The sequence below is a fragment of the Ictidomys tridecemlineatus genome, chromosome X, assembly GCF_052094955.1.
Source record: "Ictidomys tridecemlineatus isolate mIctTri1 chromosome X, mIctTri1.hap1, whole genome shotgun sequence".
In the NCBI taxonomy this organism is placed as follows: Eukaryota; Metazoa; Chordata; class Mammalia; order Rodentia; family Sciuridae; genus Ictidomys; species Ictidomys tridecemlineatus.
The window spans coordinates 41,124,613-41,140,758 of record NC_135493.1 but is presented as its reverse complement, the minus strand read 5'-3'; the positions used below and the strand labels follow the sequence as shown (position 1 = coordinate 41,140,758).

Sequence of the window (16,146 nt, the reverse complement as noted above, 5' to 3'; positions counted from 1 at the left end):
TTCACAAAAGAGGGTGGAGATTCCAGTGAATCTGGAGGCTAAGGCAGGATGATGGCAAGTTTCAGGTCAGCCTCAGGAATTTTGTGAGACCATCAGCAACTTAGCAAGACCCTGTCTTAAAATTAAAACATAAAATGTACTTGCAAGTATAGGTAGTATGCTACATGAGGGGTATTTTTTGCTAATACTCCATTCTGACCCAATGAGTGGAGTTTGATAGTAATCCTTGCTACAAGTAAAATAAGTAAAATGTAAAAAAAATTAAAACAAAAAACATTAAAGGACTGGAAATGCAGCTTAGTGGTAGAGTGTCCCTGGGTTCAATCCCTAGTACTACAAAAATAAATAAATAAATGGGAGTAGAGAGAGTTTAAAGGAGAGTGGAGGACACTAGGGCAGGGATTCTGGCTTCTCCAGGGCAGCTCCATTTTATCTGACTTATATATTAGGCTTCTGCACTTGATTCAAAACACAATTCCAAAGAAAGGTTTTCCTGTGAAAGCATGAAAATAGGTTTGAAAATCGCTGTCTTAGGACAGGATCCCAAAACCTGTGGGCTGCCATTTGAATGTCAAGAGTGGTCCAGGAAACAGTACTTGACCTCTGTCATTTAACTTTTGGGGTTTTTGTTTGTTTGTTTGTTTTTAATGGAGATGAACACTGCAAAGATGTTTTGACTGGTTAGACAATCAAATGGTACTTAATAAATTAGTCATTAGTTGACTCAACCCTATAATCTCATTTCTTTTATAAAATTAATAATATCAGCTACCACAACTACTATTATTATGACTAGTATCACCTACTGGATGGTTTTCCTATGTGCCAGGACCCAGATTAAATACTTTTTACATACTATCTTGTTGAATCCTCACAATGACTCTGAGAGGAAGTAACATTATTATCCTCATTATACCAATGAAGAGAGGGCTCAGAGTGGATAAGTAACTTGCCCAAGGTCATACAACAAGCACATGGTAGTTTCCATTTTACTTAAAAGCAGAAACAGAATGGAATAAAAGGATTAAAGTGGTCAAAGATCAACTAGCAGCTTTAATTAAAGAACAAGGTTAAATTTTGACCAATAGATGGCACCAGTGTGTGAGTTTGTTGGCCCACTCAAGGCTCTATCTGAATTTGCAAAGTCCCAACTATAGCTCAGAACTGAAGCTGATTATCTCAGTTTGAAAAAGGAGGGGAAAGAAAAGTAGCCATCATTCTGCTTCTCAATAAGATGTTATCCTGTCCTCTTTGTAGCTAAGATATAGGGATACAGGCAAGTAAATGGAAGTTGGTTCTACCAAGAGCTGCTTTAAGAAGACTTGAGAATTTTGACTTTCAGCATTTCCTAAGCAACTCCTTTGTGCCTGTCACTTGCTGTGCTATGAAGCCATATGGGGATATCAAACCCTGCTATATCTTACGCATAGGATAGGAAAGGAGGCAGGTGCTATGGTAGGAGAGGCACTGAGTGGCGGAGGTCAGTCTACTTGGAGTGGCTTCTCATAGGAGTGTCGGTGGACTATTCATATAGCAGGGATGGGAGTACAAGATATGCAAAAGTGAAAAGGCATTGCAGACAGAAGTTTAAAGCCACAGAGATGTTAGAAAGTATGCCATATTCAAGGACACAGTATAAATTGCAAGAGTTAAGGGATGAATCTAAAGAGACAGAAATCTGGGCTTGGGATATAGTTCAGTGGTAGAACATTTGCCTAGCATATGTGAAGCCCTGAGTTCAATCCCCAGATCTGCAAAACAAGTAAATAAGCAAGAGAGGCAAATCCAGATAATTGAAAACCTTAGAATATTACATTAAGGACTTGATTTGGAAATACATAGCATTGTATGTGTGTATACACATGTATTTTTTTCTGGGTAGGGAAGCCCTAGATTTCCAAGGGATTCTGTGATCAAAAACAAACAGAAAACCTAAACCAAACAGAACAACCATAAGCCTAGCTATTGGTGAAGTAAGGACATGACCTAGCCTGGTTCGATAGCCAGTTCAGAAAACAAATTTCAAAGGACATGCTGGAGGCAACAAAATTAGCTGAAGAGGAACTGGGGCAAGGTCAACAACAAGGCCTGAGCTGTGGGGGACACAAAGGGAACTAAGGACAGAAAACTGACAGGATAGGCCAGGCATGGTGACACACACCTGTAATCCCAGTGGCTTGGGAGGCTGAAGCAGGAGAATTGTGAGTTCAAAACCAACCTCAGAAATTTAGCAAGGCCCTAAGCAACTCAGTGAGACCCTGTCTCTAAATGAAATAGAAAAAGAACTGGGGTTGTCACTCACTGGTTAGTGCCTCTGGGTTCAATCCTTGGTGCCAAAAAAATTAACAGGACTTAGTAGCACCCCAAATACCCCTCCTCACACATGCACAGCCATTCCAACACTCCCTCCTTCCCCTGAAGCCCATCCCCTACTCCCAACTTTCAAGCTACCCTTTGAGGGCTTTCTAAACTATCCTAGAAATTTAAACAAGCCTGATTTCACAAATTGAGAAGCCTTGGCACCATGCTGGGTCCCTAGCCCTACATCCCAAAGAAGAAAAATCTGTCAACTGACCTCAGGTACAACAATGAATTGGCCTTGAGCTGGTCTCTGACCCTCCACTCATGGCTTCACAACATGGGCAGAGTTCAGTTAAGAAATCAGCACAGTTCCAAGAAAAAGGCAAACATCATGTAGTTTATTTTTCTCCTGATTCATCTCATGCCAACACTCAGATTTCAATGGAGAGCAAGCAAAATGGGGGAAGGAGTCCCCAGAGCTAGCTGATTCTCTAGATGCCTCCTTGTCTTCCTACAAGACTCATCAGAAAGGTGCCCCAAATTTGCTTGGATTTGGTATTGGTGTCCCTGGAGGTAAAGTCAGAAGTCAGGCTTCCCATGGGAGAGACTGGACTTATGTGGCCACCTGGGAAGGCTTGGTTGTCAAAGGCCCTGAGAAGTGGCTGTTCTCCTCCACAAGGGCATGCCCCGCCCTGCTCTGTTTCCTGGGGGCTTCAGAAACAGGTTTTCCTTTCCCTAGAGCTCCTAGGAATCCTGTCAGAAGCCCAGACAATGAGATGCCAGGGGCCTGAGTTCATCAGCTAGTTGGGTAAGCCAGGATGAGCAGGGCAGCTTGAGGACCCAGTTTTTAGTCCAAAAAGCTGTCCCTTGGAAAGGCCCTTGGAAACTTGCCAATCAGTGACTGCTTCAGTTTGGACAGGAGGAGCTGTGGCCCTGTGTGGTGCAGGCCCTGGTACTCTCACACACCCTTCTGGCCCCTTTTTATTAGCCTCCTCTTTCTCCTCTTCATACTCCTCCTCTTCCTCTTCTTCTTCGTCTTCACTGTTAGAATCCTCATAAAGGTTGATAGTGGCCTGGACAGGGAAATTCTGCAGTAAAATTTCCCCAGCACTATACAAGTAGTCAAAGGAGCGTGATTTCGGCCAGAAGAGCCTGTGGGCAGAGAAAAAACATGGCCTCAAATGTAGACTAGTTGAGTATACAGAGGCACCAGTAGGACCAAGAAGGAAGCCAGCCCCTAAACCCCTTCTCTTAACTGGATTAATGGGGTGAGAGGGAAAGGTTGAAAGAGAGCTTTGTAATAGAAGTTTTTGAACGATTACAAAATGACCCTGGCAAGAAGGTCACCTTTAGTGGACCTACAGCTGTGGAAGGACCTAGCCCCACATCAGTTCTAGCCCTTACCCTACTCCCCTTCCCAGGAGACTTCTAGCCAAGAAATCTCTATTGCTGTGCTTCCCATCTTTTTTATTATAGATTTCTTTACTGCTGTGTGTACAGGGGCTCATCCTTAGGGAAGAGTGACAATGCCTCCTGGGAAAGCAACCTTGGCCAAGAAAGTCCCTTAACCTCTCTGGGCTTAGTTTCCTTGACTGTGAAACAATGATCACACAAATGCCTCCTTCCTCCTGCTTCTCAGGACTGTTGTGAGGATTTAGACAGCTAATGTATCTATATAAAGTTCTAAGCTTGGTGCCAGAAGCTTACCTGACGGGGTGATGGAATTCAGAGTCAGCCTTGGTGGCCTCAGCGGCCGTTACCCCACCAGCAGCCTGTCCAAAGCAAAAGCTAGCATGTGGCTCAAAGTGCATGGCCAGATAACTGCCTCCCTCACATCAGAGGTCAGAAATCTGCAGGTAGGACGATCTGGAAGAGATCTTAAGATGTTTCCAGGGTCTACTTCCCCAGCCCCCTGTCCTACAACAAGTGGGTCTGTCCTGGTTCTGGTTGAAAAACAAATGGACAGAGTCCTGGGGTTGTTTGCTTTCCCGCCCCTGTTCTAACACCTGTTTGGAGGCTGTCCAGGGGACAGAGTTCTACTGGAGCAGCCAAGATTCAGGGAGGTAGGGTGGGAGAATACAAAGGCATTGTGCCAGGGGACTGGGATTTGGGCACCAGCTCTGCTGAACACTGGCTATGGGGCCTTCCCAAACATTTTTCCCACTCTGAGCCTAAGTCTCTTCATTTTTCCATTGGACGTGGAAATCTTGGGCCTCCCAGAGCTGCTGTGGAATTCAAATGTTAGCAAAGCCATAAGGATGAGGTCTCAGATTTGCAGCCTTGGACTGAGGTCAGGAGCTCTCTGGGAAGGGACTTGGCCAGTGTGAATGAATGTGGCTGCATGTGCCTATAAAGATATATCACAAGGACCCAAACTCACCCAATCCACCAACTTCCTCACCTGCCTTGGGGGGTCATTTGTGGAGGACAGCCAGGGCCTCCAAAGACAAGCTCCTCTAGGAGAAAAAAGAGATCCATTGATGCTGAGTTTCTTAGGCTCAATAAGATGTTTGATCATATCTAAATTCTCAACACCTAGCACAATGCCTGGGACATAACAGGTGCTTTAGTAAATTATGTGAAATATTTGGAGGAGTAAATGAGGGTTGGGAGGTAGTTTGCCTCCTACCTCCTGCTCCAAGAAGTAGAGCTCAGAACCCTACCATCTTCCTGGGCTGGGGAAAGGAACCAGAAATATTCCCAGGCCCATTGTTTCCCCACCGGACTTACAGAGGTAGGGAAAAAAAGCAGATGAGAGTCATATGGTATGTTTGGGGAAAAGACAATTGCCCCAGTCAAAGGCTTCTTTAGATGTTGGCTCTTTCCCTACATCCTTAGCCACAGTCTAGGCATGTTAGGCCCAGTGCCACTCAGTGGACTCTACACCTGGCCTACAAGGACCTGGCTGCTTGACCTTCAGCTTTGGCAATGCCCACTGTCCCCCAATCCCCTCCTGCCACCTGGAAGCATTAGTGAAGTGAAAAGCCAAATGAAATATTCCGGGCCAGAGATGTGAAGCAGGGGTTGTGAGGCCATTGCCTCTCCCCTTTACAGAGCAGAAGTGCTCCAATAGCTCATCTCCCCTCTCTCCTAGAAACCCCCTAAGCCTGAGTTCAGGTTGCCAAATGCCAAGTTCCACTTACCTTTCACTCCCAGGTATTTCTTGTCCAGAAGAGAGAAGGGATGATGGGTGTAATAGGCCAGGGAGTTCCTGGGAAACTGGTGGTAGGGCCAAAGCCAGGTCTGGGACAGGCACCAAAGCAGCAGGAACAGCAGAGTCCATCCTTAGGACACCAAGGTCAGGCAGACAGTGGGCTCTCCTACTTCTCAAAACTTTCTACACACTATTGGTCTTTCTCTAGAGACCCTTTTATAAGCCCTGCCTAGACTTATAAATTATTCAGGGAGTGCAGGGCTGGGGGCTTGGGAAGGGGATGAAGATTTGGGAAAGGAGCTCAGAGAGGGGAGCTGGGTTCCTGGGTGTTAAATCTCTCCCAGTTGAATAAACAAGATTTCAGTGGGGGTTGAGGGGTTTGCTTTAGCTCCAAGTCAGAAAGGAAAACCCAGAAGGGACAAATTGCACACCATTTGTGTGAATTCCCCAGCCCATAGCAAGGCCCAAGCAGGGAGGGAGGAGAGCTCATTAGCACCCAAAACCACAGAGAGCTGTTGGGGACAGAGGGCAGGATAGACAGGCCTTTTTAGCAAAGCTGGTTCCTAGTACAAACAGCTGACCCCTGTAAGGAAAGGGAGGGACTCACCTGCTATTTCAGCTTAAACCCCAAATAGATTTGCCAGATGGACCTTACATAGGATGACTGCCACTAAGACTATCACCTGGGTTAGGGAAAAAAAGGGGGGATTCTGGGTGGAGCAGGCCCAGTTGCCTGTGGGGTAGCCCTCCAATCTTCTTTTAACACCCTCCACCCCCTTGCTGCTCAGTTCATTTGCAAAAGTGCCTGAGTCCTCTCTCTCCAGCCTTAGCAGTAAATGGTCCAGTGAAGGACAGCAGGCAGGAGTTCCTGGGGCCTCTGGGGCGGATTCCAAATCTGAAAGCAGATCACAGCTTTCTATTCAGGAGCCAGGGGCTGGGGTGAAGCAGAGTTCTGCCCAGTGCTAAGCTGTCGAAGGACCAGCCCAGGCCTCCGTTCTCTCACGTGTGAGATAAGGCTGCCAGCCCAGTGGTCCCCAAGGTCCCTGCCAACATGAACACTATGTGATGGTAGCTGGGTAATGGGTACTGACCTCAGGCAAGCCCAGAGGGTTGACCATAGTCCTTGGCCTTAGCCAGCCTTCTGGGTCTTTGCCAAAAAGCTTCCAGTTACAACTACTGGCAGGCACCTTATTCTTTAGAGGTCTTGAAAATATCCCTACTGACCTCAGTGTCCAGCACCAGCACAGATTTAGCTTCTTAGATATTCATCACAGCCTGGTTTGTAATCATCAAAAATTAGAAACTGTCTCAGTGTCCAATAATAGGAAACCAGTTATATTAATTTGGGTAAATCTTTGCAACCAAATACTAAGCAGGCATTCATGGTCGTGTTCTAGGAAGTATAATTATAAACATTGAAAATGGAAAAAAAAATCAGATGCTAAAGTCATATGACTAATTGATTCAAGGGCTCATCTTTCTGCATTCACCTACTCTCTACCCCATCCCACTTCAAATTCCAGTGTTCTTTGTAGTAAAGAAAAATTGAAAACAACCTAAGTGTCTTGCCTGACAAAGTAAGTTAAATCAATTATTAAACAGTTAAAGAATTTCATATGAAAATTAGCCTAGTAGAAGAATGAGGGAAAAGTCAATACCTTCAAGAGTGAAAAATATAATCTTCTAAAATATTATGTAGAAAAGGATTCCATTTTGGTTGGAAAACAGTGTAGAATGCACAGTATACAGAGGAAAGAAGACTGGTTACAAGAAAGAATGTTACAGTTGTTGGTTCTGAGAGGAAGAATATGGCAGATTGCTACTTCCTTCTATATGCATTCCTGGATTTTCAAGAAAGATACACAACCAAACTGCTATTAAAAGTAAAGACAAGGGCTGGGGATGTGGCTCAAGCGGTAGCGCGCTCACCTGGCATGCGTGCGGCCTGAGGCCTCCGTTCTCTCACGTGTGAGATTAGGCTGCCAGCCCAGTGGTCCCCAAGGACCACATACAAACAAAGATGTTGTGTCTGCCAAGAACTAAAAAATAAATATTAAAAAATTCTCTCAGCACCACATACAAACAAAGATGTTGTGTCCGCCGAGAACTAAAAAATAAATATTAAAAAACTCTCTCTCTCTCTCTCTCTCTCTCTCTCTCTCTCTCTCTTTCAAAAAAAAAAAGTAAAGACAAATGGGCACAGTAGTGTATACCTATAATCCCAGTAGCTCAGAAAGCCTAGGCAGGAGGATTGCAAGTTCAAAGCCACCCTCAGCCTAAGCAACTTCCCTGTCTCAAATTTTTTTTTTTTAAAAAAAGGAGGGGGGATGTGGCTCAGTGGTTAGGCTTCCCTGGGTTCAGTCCCTGGTATCAAAAAAAAAAAAAAAAAGTAATGACAAAAAAAACAATTGAAAGAAAAAATGCTTATCTGTGGCAGAAAGAATATTCTTAGGGGAAACAACAGCCATTTTCAAATATTTGAATGCATTTACACGTGTTCTATGTGAATTAAAAGGACAAGGCTGAGGCCCAAGGATAGAAGCTACAGGGAGACACATTTTGGCTCAATCGACGGGAAACTTTCTAACAGCTCAGTCACTACCTAACCCAAGGCCCTGGCACTGTACCAGCCCTCAACAGTTTTATTCTATGAGATGAAATGAGTGCACTGCCTAGGGCTCAGGGGAGAGCTCTGTATTCCTGAAAGTGTATGCTAGACCCTGGATTCTGAAAAGGGGAATCCTGGAGGGGAAGGAAGGGTTACTGGGGAGCTCCAGCTTCTACCGGTCTCTGAAAATTCTAGTTGAATTAACTTCCAAGAGATAGAAATTTGCTTGTACTGCATCACTGGCTGAAACGAGAAGTGAGGCCAAGAGAAGTGACGTGCAGATAGCATGTGCAGGAGAAAGAAGCTCAAGAAATATTGTAACACCCTGGAATTTTTTTGACCTCTAGGTGGCCTCTGACAACAGGCAGGAGGAACACATAAACATTTCTCCTGAGCCCTGTAATACTGATGAACTAGACTTAGTTGTGCAACACATGCCACCTTCCACTTTGAACTTGTGCTCCTTCGGCCATTCCTTTCACTTCCCTGAGCAGGAGGCCTCAGGGTTCCCCTTACGTCTTACTCCCAGCATGCTCTCCCAGAGTCCAGGGAACCTTCAGTCCTGTTTTCATGGCTGTTTATTCTCCTTACACAACTGCTATGTCTCGCTGCCTCCTAAGAATTGCCATAGTCTCATTCAGGTGTGGGACATGAAGCCACTGAACCCTCTTATTGGCTTCTCCCCAGCCTGTAGGATTAAAGGTCTGTTGCTAGGCAAAAATGGGAGCCAGGCCATTCTCTTTCACATTTAGCAGAGAACAAAATTAAGGTGGTCAGCAGGGTAGCAGAAAATGCCTAGATCAACTAAAATGGAGAACTTCCTATCAGGGCAATTAAGATCTTGCTTCTTGTTTTCTCTAAAAGCCTTATAGTTATTCTGGGCTTTGTCAGGCCTTTCTGAGAGGACTGGGTGCCTCCTTGGGGCCACTTTGCTGGATATTGCTTAACAAGAGGATAGACTAGAAAGAAGAAGGTGCTGTGGACCCTGCCTCACAGCCTAGAGAGGTAGACCAATGCTGCTTGGGGAAGACAAAACTTGGCCTGCCTATGCATGGCTGATATCTCTCAGCCAATCCTCAAGCATGTTCCCTTGTCAACTCCCCTGCTCCACCCTCCACGTTTCCCTGGGCCACATTCCAAACTTTTTCAGTTCCCTACCATGTTCTTACCCCACACCTCTCCCTGCTAGGAACAACCTCTGCTCATACTTCCCTGAGAAAACAGAGCCCTTCAAGCATGAATTACCTCAGTGCCCTGCCCGCCCCCCCACCTGCAATTGGCCTGTCTCTCCAACTTCCTTCCCCTCCAGCCCTCTCTTCTTAGAGGACAAGGTGCCCCTTTCGTTAAAGGCTAATCCCTTCACCTGGGCCTTGGCTCATCCACCCTCCTTTTCTGGGCCCTTCCTCAGACATTATGCTCTTTCCCTTCAGGAAAGTTCAGCTGCCCTATAACACCACTTTCTCTTCTGAGTATAAAATACCTGACTCTGTTACCTTCAAAATCAAGCGCCCTACCCTCCCCACATGTGTTCTCTTGCTTCCCTAAATTTCTTTTTCTCTCAAACTTTTTCTTCTCTCCCTCCTGCCTTCTCTCTCTTACCTTTCCTTCACCCTCAAGTTTGTTTAAAGTAGACTCTACAGCCTAGACTTCAACATTCTCCAGCTTCCCATTCACACTTCAACCAGTTTGGCTCCAGTCCCATCATCCCAGTGAAAGAGCACTGCCAAAGGTCACCAATATCCTCCTAATTGCCAAATCCAATGACCTTTCTGAACTCTGGATAGCAAAAGACATTGTTGGTCGAGCACTCTCATTTCTGAAACTCTCCTTCCTCTTTTGACTTCCATGATTACACTCTGCTTGTTTTCCTCCTATGTCTGGAACCATTCCTTGAACTAAATATTCTTTCATTCTCAGTCATATTCTCTCTCTCTCTCTCTCTGTCTCTCTCCTCTCTCCTCTCTTCTCTCTCTCTCTCTCTCTCTCTCTCTCTCTCTCTCTCTCTCTCTCTCTCTCTCCCCCTCCCTCCCTCCCCCTCCTCCTCCCCTCCTCCTCTCTCTCCTGCTTTCTCTCCCTCCCACCCCTCTTCCCCCTTCCCTCCCCTGCTTTTGGTGCTGGAGATTGAACCTTACAGTCTTGACCTCTCTTTCTCTGCTCATTTCTCAAATCAGTGGTTCTGAAATGGCTATTTCCAGATCAGATTGAAACACAGTGACACTTTAAATGGGTCATAGTGAAATGAGAAAAGCTTGCCTAAGAGGTTGTTTCAACAATCTAAATCTATTCAATTATAAACAACTGTCCTTCATTCTGAGATTATGCCCTTCCTATTTTTTCTTTCCTCCCTCCCTCCCTCTCTCTCTCTCTCTCTCTAAATATTCTTTCATTCTCAGTCATATTCTCTCTCTCTCTCTCTCTCTCTCTCTCTCTCTCTCTCTCTCTCTCTCTCTCTCTCTCTTGTTTTTGGTACTGGGGGTTGAACCCAGGTGTGTTCTGCCACTGAGCTATATCCTTAACCACCACCCTCACTTTTTGGTAATGAGGATTAAACCCAAGCATGCTTAACCAGTGAGCCACATCCCCAGCCCTTTTTATGTTTCAATTAGAGACAGGGTTTCCCTAAGTTGCTTAGGGCCTCACTAAATTGCACCCTACACCATCCCCAATACTTGTTATTTTTTTAAATTTTAAAACAGGGTCTTTCTGAGTTGCCCAGGCTAGTCTCAAACTTGCCATCCTCTTGCCTCAGACTCCTGAGTAACTGGGATTACAGGCATGCACCACTACACCTAGCTGCCCTTTCAACTTTTGGTGATAAAATTTATCTTTTTCAAAATTTTGGTGATAGTGAATGTTAGTTTATTTCTCTAATGTTTCCATTTGGTGAAATGTTTCTCTATGTCAGTCTCACAAATATTTATTGAATAAATGAAAGAATGATAGTTACATTTCCAGCCTGAAATTTTCCACATAGCCATCTCAAATTCATTCCAAAGGTGAAAAATTTTTCCCCAACAAACCGCTTCTGTACTTACCTCGGTAAGCAGCATCATATTGACCTAGTCACTTGAGCTAACAACCTGAGCCCGTGAGTCCTATTGATTTATTCTTCAATGTTCCTTGTGTTTGTCTTCTCTATGCCCCCTACTCTCCTGGTTATTTCTTTAATGATGGCTTCCTTTATCGTCTCTCACCCAGTATGCCCCAAACAGCTTCCTGATTCTCCCTAACTTAGTGTTGTTGCCTATGTATTCTCACTGGTGCCCCAGATATCTTTATAAAACACCACTGAGTGTGCTCTTCCTCATCTTAAAAACATCCAGTGAGCTGGGTGAGGTGATACACACCTATAATCCAAGACTCAGAAGGCTGAGGCAAGAGGATTTCAAGTTTGAGGTCATCCTCAGCAACTTAGCAAGACTTTTGTCTCAAAATTAAAAATAAAAGGCTGTGGTTGTAGCTCAGTGATAAAGTGCCCCTGGGTTCAATTCCCTTGCCCAAACACACACACAAAATCCACATTCCAGTGATTCTGGATGCCTATAAGAATAATCCAACTCCTCTGTGTGGCAGCCCTCCATCATTTCAACCCATCCTGCCTCTCCAGGCTTCTGCTTCCCCTGGTCCTTCACACACTGTCCACAGCAGCTTCCTATTGACTCTATTTCCATTCTGTAAGCATGCCATTTATCTGTTATCTTTTCAGGGTTTAAGGTCTCTGAACATCTTAATCTCACCCTGAATAGAGTTTATCACAGAGGAGGGGAGATTCAGGGTCAATATTGAGGCAGTGTTTTACAAACTGTGTCACAATCAATCTAGTGGTTGAAACCAGAATTTAACAAAATGAATAGAAAATATAAGAGGGAATCACATGTGGTAATGGTATATATTATTCTGTGAAACTTTTGTTTCACTCCTGAATATATCTCTATGTATAGATATGCCAATACATTGGATCTTGCTGTAAAATATATTTCTTAACTCTGGGTCACAATCAAAAAAACCTGACAGCACTAAAGGGCTTCGTGTGATTATTATTCTGTGATTGATTTGTTGGTGGCTTTCATGTCATAGTCTTTCACTTCCATAAAGGTCCTGGTCTCCTTGGGGAGTATAACAGACTTCAGGAGAATGGATGAAGGAGAAATTGAGTTGAGCTGGGTTTAAGGAGGCAGAAAGAAGGGAGAAATGTAATCTTGGCAGAGAGAACTGGCACAGAAGCAGATAGTAAGAGTAGAGAACATTTGTTAAACATTTATGTGCAGGCATTGTTCTCAGCACTTTGCATGGGTTAATTTTAGCCTCACAAACAACCTTATGAGAAAGATACTACTAAAATCTTCATTCTACAGATTAGATTAAGGAACTTGCCCAAGGTCACCGAGCTTAACTGACAAAACTGAGATTTGGGTTGAGCTAGTGGCTGTGCTCTTAATCACTGCACCACACTGCTGTCACTGGAGATCATTGAGGAGAGTGAACTGCCCAGGGAACAGGGAGAGCTTAGGCCCGCAGACACTGGTGAAGTAGAATCTTGCAGGCTGGGCAGAAAGTACCAGAAACAGGTTCTTTTCTCCCTTCAGAAGATCTTCCTCTTTCCCTCTAACCTCTGCCTTTTGAGCCAGGGCCCTGGGTTGGTGGCAGAAGGCCTAAACACCCAATGAGGGTGCCAACTGGAGACAAGGCATGAGGCAGCAGCTGCTCAGAGCAAGAAGGAAAGGAGAAAGTCCTCTCTCCCAAACCAAAAATAGCAAATGGTGCCTGGGGCCTCTGTCCTCAAGTCCAAATGTCGCAAATGTGCCAAGTTTTGAAACCAGCCTCTCGGGTCCTGGGATAGGCAGTCCCCTCTGGAGAGCAGTTTGTTGCTAGATCAGCTCTCTGTCTGCACCCTCTGCCTCTTGTCCCGCCATTTGAGTCTAGGGCTGGGCCATGTGGTGTGGGCTCTCTTGGCAGAGTCTCTCGCAGCTCCCCATTTGCTCCTCATTTGGAGTGCAGAGGCTTAGAAAAACAAAATTCTGAGGAAGGAGGAGGGAGGGAGGGAGGGTGCTCAGAAAGGTCACTCCCCACTTAGCTCCTTCCCTTCACCATTCAGTCACCCAGAGCCAGCCCTGGGTCCTCCCACCAACCTCTCCAACCCCTCTTCTCTGAGACTGCCTCCTTTCCCAGTCTCACATTAGCTTTGAGAAGATAGAGAAATACTGAATTCTCAGCAGTGTAGTCCTTTGTCTTTACTGTTGGTGTCTTTATAATCTTGGCTAAAAGCAAAAGGTGGCAGATACTTTCCTGGGAGGTAGACCCTGACTAGCAATAATGACAACCATAACATTAAAATAGCTAACAATTATTGGGCACTTACTATGTGCCAGGTACTGTGTTGAGTACTTTATTGCTTTACTTCATTTATTCCTTACAAAAATCCTATAAGGTGTTATTTCTTCCATTTAAAGATGAACAGAATCCAGGCACGGTGGCTCACACCTATATTCCCAGCAGCTTGGGAGGCTGAGGCAGGAGAATCACAAGTTCAAACCCAGCCTCACCAAAAGTGAGGCACTAAACAACTCAGTGAGACCATGTCTCTAAATAAAAAATAAAGCTGGGGATGTGGCTCAGTGGTCAAGTGCCTCTGGGTTCAATTCCCAGTACCCCTCCCCAAGAAAAAAGATGAGCAGAAAAGTGAGACACAGAGAGATTATATGGTTTAGGAAGAATCAAATTGCTATAAAGTGGTATGGCTGCCACTCTACCTCAAGCCCTTATTATCTAATGCCCGTGTTTCTGCAGAAGCCCTTAAAGTTGAAAATCCTGGACTCTAGACTGGGCTTTGTGGAATAATAATGGGTTTTACCTAAGAGGGTTGTAGTTTAGCACTCAGTATATGTTGGCTTTTATCATTATTATAGTTATCCCCTTGACTATTGAATATGTTGTGCTTATTCAGAGCATAAACTTTGGAAGCAGGCCTAAGTTGAAATCCCTCCTCAGTAGTCATCTATCATCCAGGTGAACTTGAGTATAAGTTCATATAAGTCTCAAATACTTCAGAATGAAAATAATAGTACCTATCGTGCAGGGCTGAAGTGAGGATGAAATAAAACATTGAAGGTAAATTGGTGTTAGTCCTTTTTGTCATCTATATTAATGGGTTTAAATTTTTTTAGTTGTAGTTGGACACAATACCTTTATTTTTATTTATTTTCATGTGGTGCTGAGGATCAAACCCAGTGCCTCACACATGCTAGGCAAGTACTCTACCACTGAGCCACATCCCCAGCCTCCTAATGGGTGTTTTCTGCGTATTGGACCAGATTCGGTTTCCTAAACAGTTTCCATCCTTCTCAAATCCCTGCATTGGCAACCCATGATTGATGGAAATCAATCAGACATTCACCTATTTTCCTTATATTTTCACCCTCACCTCCAAATCCACCCAGTTCTCCTGTCACTTCCAGCAGGCTTGTTACTACACTGTGCCTACATGTGACTGTCTTCACCCCCTGCTCTAGATTGCTTTCTGTCTCTCTTATAGAACATGAATTCTACCCCTCCTTTCATGTCCTCTTTGAACCGAAACTAATTCCATGGAGCCTCCAAACAGTGCTAACATTTGCCTCCTACTGCACGTCTCTCATCTGAACTCCCCTTCCATGAAGAGATGCTAGCCTTTTTTTTTTCCAGTTACCTTTTCAGATGCCAAACAAGCCTCACCATTGAAGTGATCCAGGAAGGGGTTGTGGTTTTGTCATGTCTCCTTCCTCCCATTAGCACCTGGCACAGGACTGGGTACACAGCAGGTGTTCATTTCATGAATAGAATTTGACAATTTGACATAGGGTGCTAGGAAGAAGACAAAGAGATTTAGTCTAGCAGGGTAGGGTGTGGGTCTCCAGTGTAGAGTGACAAACAGCCATGACAGGTACCTGGGCCAGGAGGGGATTGTTGATATTTTGGCTTTTTAAGGAAAAAACATCCTCCAAGATCTCAGAATGAGGGCAGTTTCAGAGGGTAGCTCAGTGACAAGGCAGATCAGGAGCCAGATGGGGCATAGCACAGGTCCTTGGGAAAGGATCCTCCACCTTCTCTCCCTTTCTTCATTCCCAGCTGCCACCACTGCTGACAGGACGTATCTAAGCACGATTAAAATTTCATCTCCAGCAGGGCGTGGTGGCGCACACCTGTAATCCCAGGAGCTCAGGAGGCTGAGGCAGAAGGATTGCAAGTTCAAAGCCAGCCTCAGAACTTAGCAAGGCCTTAAGCAATATAATGAGACAATGTCTGAAAGTAAAATATAATACGGGCTGGGGATAGAGCTCAGTGGGTTCCATCCCTGATACCAAATAAATAAATAAATAAATAAATAAATAAATAAATAAATAAATAAATAAATAAATCTACACCCTCTTTAAGCCTCTTTCCTACCCTTCCTTAAAAGTGTGGCCCAGAGAATTCAGGAGGCCCCTAAGATTCAGGGGGGTTCTATCTATTTTCATAATTTTTTTTGAAAACTTTATCTGCCACTGTGAGCTTTAGAGATTCCCAAACACTTAATGGCCTTCTGATAAGATTAGTAATGGTATAAATGAACATGATTTTTAAATATTGTATAATCAGGAAATGAGTCAATAATTGGAAGATCTGCATAACTGGATGGATTGATATTTTACACATGACTAATTCATGATGTTTCAAAATCATTTATGGATAATGGATCTATTCAAAGTGCAAGGTAAACTGATGGATTTTAATATAACAGAGTACAAAAGGTTCATTGATACGGTGTACTTTCAACACTGCAAATAAATATTAAGAAACTACCACTGTGGAGTTTAGGTGTAGTTATCAAGAAGAGTCACACAGTTTATTAGTCTTCTATTGCTGCCATAACAAATTACTGCAAACTTAACAACTTAATCCAATACTCACTATCTTACACTTGTGTAGGTCAGAAGTCCAGGTGGGTTCACCTGTGTTCTTTGTGTAGGGGCCCACAAGGGTGAAGTAAAGTTGTCAGCTGGGCTGGGCTGTTATCTGGAGGCTCTGAGGAAAAATCCCTTTCTGTGCCTACTCAAGTTATTAGCAG

The 16,146-nt window shown here is 44.3% G+C and overlaps 1 protein-coding gene across 1 annotated transcript; it reads right to left on the bottom strand.

The window, feature by feature from the left end:
* Positions 1-2,670: 2,670 nt before the first annotated feature.
* On the bottom strand, positions 2,671-6,624 carry Ripply1 (ripply transcriptional repressor 1). The gene is made up of 5 exons (XM_078034438.1): positions 6,063-6,624; positions 5,445-5,585; positions 4,703-4,757; positions 4,009-4,073; positions 2,671-3,453 (listed from the first exon to the last, which is right to left on the bottom strand). Exons 2-5 carry the CDS (start codon positions 5,582-5,584, stop codon positions 3,102-3,104), a joined length of 612 nt encoding a protein of 203 aa, XP_077890564.1. The 5' UTR covers position 5,585; positions 6,063-6,624; the 3' UTR covers positions 2,671-3,101.
* Positions 6,625-16,146: the final 9,522 nt, after the last annotated feature.